Source organism: Galeopterus variegatus, unplaced genomic scaffold (genome assembly GCF_000696425.1).
Source record: "Galeopterus variegatus unplaced genomic scaffold, G_variegatus-3.0.2 Scaffold8384, whole genome shotgun sequence".
NCBI classification, from domain to species: domain Eukaryota; kingdom Metazoa; phylum Chordata; class Mammalia; order Dermoptera; family Cynocephalidae; genus Galeopterus; species Galeopterus variegatus.
In genome coordinates this window covers 74690-78660 of record NW_007734495.1, presented here as the reverse complement: position 1 = coordinate 78660, position 3971 = coordinate 74690, and the positions used below count along the sequence as shown (strand labels likewise).

The following is a 3971-nucleotide window of genomic DNA, read 5'->3' as shown; positions in this document are numbered from 1 at the left end:
TGTGTTTACATGTGCAGTCCCTAGATCTTGGCTTCCACCTCACTTTCTCTGTTTACCCTCTAGAAGCCTCTGCTTTTGACAGCATCTATACCAATGCTGCTACCAGCCTATCTGGCCAGAATCCAGCTCTTCTTCAGCAGGAGGCAGGTGAGAAGGAGCCTTCCCCAACCTGACCACAGGAAGGGCCATGCCCCCCTCCTCTCCCCACAGTGCCCTGCCCCCCACTCCTCTCCCTGCCCCACAGAGGCCTCTGGGAAAGGATATGTTTCCTGGTCAGGGCCTGCACCAGCCCCTCCACTTTGGCCTGGAATTTCACAAGGGATTCACAGGCACATGGGTCTTCCTCTGTAGTGGACAAGAAGTAGGGACAGAGAAAAGAACTGTTGAGTGATTGCCCAGGGGGAAAGGAAATAGTCACTGCCCAGAACCAGGATTAGGGAGTCTTGGGGGAGGGAGAGGTCTGGGAGATCTGAAAAGGCAGAGAGACATACACAGTCCTTGTGACAGCACTCTTAGGAGTGATGGAGGGGTGACCCCCACCCCCTCAGAGCCCCGACAATGAACTACAATGATAGTATCCCTGTGCTGAGCACCTCCTATGTACAGGACACTGTTGGGGGTCTCTCTGTCACCTCAGTGACTCCTCACCCCAGCCCTTGGGGTTTGAAGTCATTAATCCCATTTTACAAATGAAGAATCCAAGAAATGAAACAACTTCCCTATGACCAACAGCATCTGAGCCAAGATGCAAACCCAGGCACATCTGGCTTTAGACACTAGAAGCCAAATGGCAAGGTCACCAGGGAGGATCAGGGAAGGTAACAGGGCTCAAATCCTGGCTTCCCTAGTTTTTAACAGTTGTTTCACCCTCCAGCCTTGGTTTTCCCATCTGTAAAAGAGAGATAATGATATTCCTACTAAATAGGGTTGAATGACTTAATATTCAGAGAGCACTGAGAACAGTGCCATTTACATAATGAGCAATCAATATACGTTTGCTGGTAATGGGAGTTGTGCTGGCCAGCCCACCTCCTGGTTCTGCCAACTCTTGGTGCCACCCCAGGCCCTGCTTCTCCCCACTCATGCCCAGTTCCAGGATGGGCCCATTCCCCACAGAGACCCGCCTGCCCCTTCCATCAGTGCCAACCCTGGCCTCACTCACCGACGCAGATCTTCTTCTGCAACTTCTTGCCAATCTGGTTGATGGTCTTGAAGTCAGCCGTGTAGAAGTAGTGCTCTGCCACAGGCTCTGAGGCGATTTCCCTCAGCTCGTCCTCCACAGCATTGCCCACACCCACAGCAAACATCTTAAAGCCTGCCAGGAGGAACAAGATGAGTAAGGCTGGCCGTGGGACAGGCAGCCATACGGCTGAGCCTCCTGGGGAACACCTAGGCAACCAACACGAGACACCTCCTGGCGGCCACTACTGGAATTGCAGGCACAATACCTGGGACAAGGACAATGAGGAAATCAATTATTTATTGAGTTTCTACTATGTGTCAGACCCTGTACTGATTCCCTGTACTGGGAGCTCCATTTAACCCTCAAAACCATCCATCTGGTGCTTATTATTTTCCTCATTTAATAGGTGATAAAACTGAGGCTCAGGCTTGTCCCAAAGCGGGGTTGCCTTCCAATAGTTGGAGCGTTCTTATGAACAAACATCCAGCTGGAAAAGTTCCAGGCCTCACCTACGAAAGGGCCATCAAAACAAGCCAGTCACTTTTCTGGGGCCTCAGTTTTGTCGTCAGTATAAGAGAGAGTTGTACTAACCAATTCTCATTCAAATTCACCTGGGTTGAGGGCACTAATTAGAAGACACCAAGATAAACCACAGTGGGGTTGTACCCATGTGTTGCCCTGGCCATCAGTGGTGTCCAGGATCCAGGAAAGCAGCACCTACCAAGGTCCTTGGCCTTCTTGGCAGCATCATTAATGTAGTCCTGGCTCCGGCCATCAGTGAAGACGATGCCAACCTTCTGGGCACCAGGCCTAGCCCCGCTGGACACAGTGAAGGAATTGTCGATGAGGTACTTGAGGGCAGCCCCAGTCATGGTGCCCTTCTCCATGTAGGACATATTCCTCACAGCTGCCTTGATGTCCTTCTTGGTGTGGAAGCGGCCCAGTGGGAACTCCTGGCGCACAGAGCTGGAGTACTGCACCAGCCCCACTTGGGCCAGGCTGTCTGACACATCCAGCGTGTCCACAATCTGATTGATGAACTTCTTCACCAGCTCAAAGTTCTCTGGCCGCACACTTTTGGATCCGTCAATAAGGAAGACCAGGTCAGTGGCCGAGCTGCCACCACCACCGCTGCAGACTGGGGAGGGTGGGAAGGTGAGGGGATGAAGCTTAAGGACATAATCATCCATCCCAACCACTGGCTGGTCACCCACCACACACCAAGCTCTATGCTGGGCATCACCCTATTTTGTCCTCAGAACTCTCTCTACAAAGCCAAGGTTACTAGCCCCATTTTACAGCATTGGAAACTAAAGTTCCAACAGCCGTTAAATCACACAGCTCAGGAGTGGTAGCACCAAGATTTGAGTTCAAGACTATGTGACTCCTTCCACCACCCATTGTGATAAAAAGAGGGACAGAAGTCAGGAGAGAACTTTCTGCAGACACCAAATTCTAGAAGGCATCTATCTATCTTGAAGATTGGTCCAGGGGCAAAATACAGGGATGGGTTTTCCAGGGACTGGCCAAGGCCCCATCGCCTCCTCCCCACCCTCCCCAGGGTTTGCTTGTGCCCCTCCCACTGACCATTGCAGGTCTTGCCATCACTGTTCAGGGTGAAGCCTTCACGGCAGGCACAGGTGTAGGAGCCCGGGGAGCTGATGCACACCTGCTCACAGTCGTGGTCTCCTGTGGCACACAGGTCTGACACCACTGGGGGACAAGGGAAGGCTCAGATCTCACAAATATCAGGCTTTGGATTTCTCTACCAGGATGCCCCTCAGTGACCATGGAGACCAGGCCCCCTCACACATTCAGGGAAACAGAGACGCCTAACTCTCAGCCCAGGACTGGAATCACCGCACCCGGAACTCGACCCCTGAAGAAGGTGATAAAAATAAAAAGTCCCACTAAAAAGTAAAGGCCTTTAAGGCCCCATAGGGTCAGGGCCTTTAACCTATTTTGTTCACTGTTGTATCCCAAGTGTCTAGAACAGCGCACGCAGGAAAGAGCACAACACACAGAAGACGCTAAATAAATATTTGTTAAATACCATGCATTGAGCGTTATACCTTGCATTATCTCGATAAATTTTCACAATAAGGTACATACATGCTTTTCTTAGACCCATATTACAAATGGGGAAAAGTCCCTGCCCTGGCCCCACCCTGTCCTACTCAAGAACATAGCCCTCCGGCTGGTCACATCCCAAAGACCCCTCCCCCCACATAAGCCCACCTCCCCTCTGAGAAGGACTCTGAAGTTTCTCCTGCCAGTGCCCAAGCCGCTCAGACACTCCCGCATCACGGAAAATTTTGACGCCCCAAACCCCCGACATAGAAACACGTATAGGCTTTTTTAGGCGCTCCCCCTACTGGGTTCCGGCCCCTCCTTGGTCCATACCGGGACTCTGCCACATAAAACGGCTCCTGACAGCACCTCTCCCCAACTCCTTTAACCCGGGGCTGGGGATCCGCCCCCGAATCAGGCTCCGCCCTAGCTATGGTCCCACCCTGGTACTGGCCCTACTTCAATCTGATCTGGGTTCCACCCTACCCGGCTTAGGCTCCGCCCTCAGCCCTGGCCCCGCCCCTGATGTTGACGCGTTCGGTCCCGCCCTATAAAGCCCACTGCCCCTGCCAGGCCCCGCCCTCTGACCTGACCCCGCCCCCAATGCTGACTTTCTGTCTCCGCCTCTGGTCTCTTCCCCGGCCACGCCCCCAGCTCCAGCCCCGCCCCGACGCTGCCTCTTTCTCTCTCCGCCCCTGCCCCGGCACCGACCCCAGCC

The 3971-nt window shown here is 53.2% G+C and overlaps 1 protein-coding gene across 1 annotated transcript in view; it reads right to left on the bottom strand.

Annotated features, from left to right (window-relative positions):
* Window positions 1–3971, bottom strand: part of MATN1 (matrilin 1, cartilage matrix protein) — an 11600-nt gene that overhangs the window by 1675 nt on the left and 5954 nt on the right. Inside the window, exons 4-7 of the mRNA XM_008592829.1 lie at window positions 2771–2896; window positions 1905–2321; window positions 1163–1315; window positions 265–345 (exon numbers count right to left, since the gene is read on the bottom strand). Of these exons, the coding sequence (XP_008591051.1) occupies window positions 265–345; window positions 1163–1315; window positions 1905–2321; window positions 2771–2896 (777 nt within the window). The remainder of the gene's footprint in view (window positions 1–264; window positions 346–1162; window positions 1316–1904; window positions 2322–2770; window positions 2897–3971) is intronic.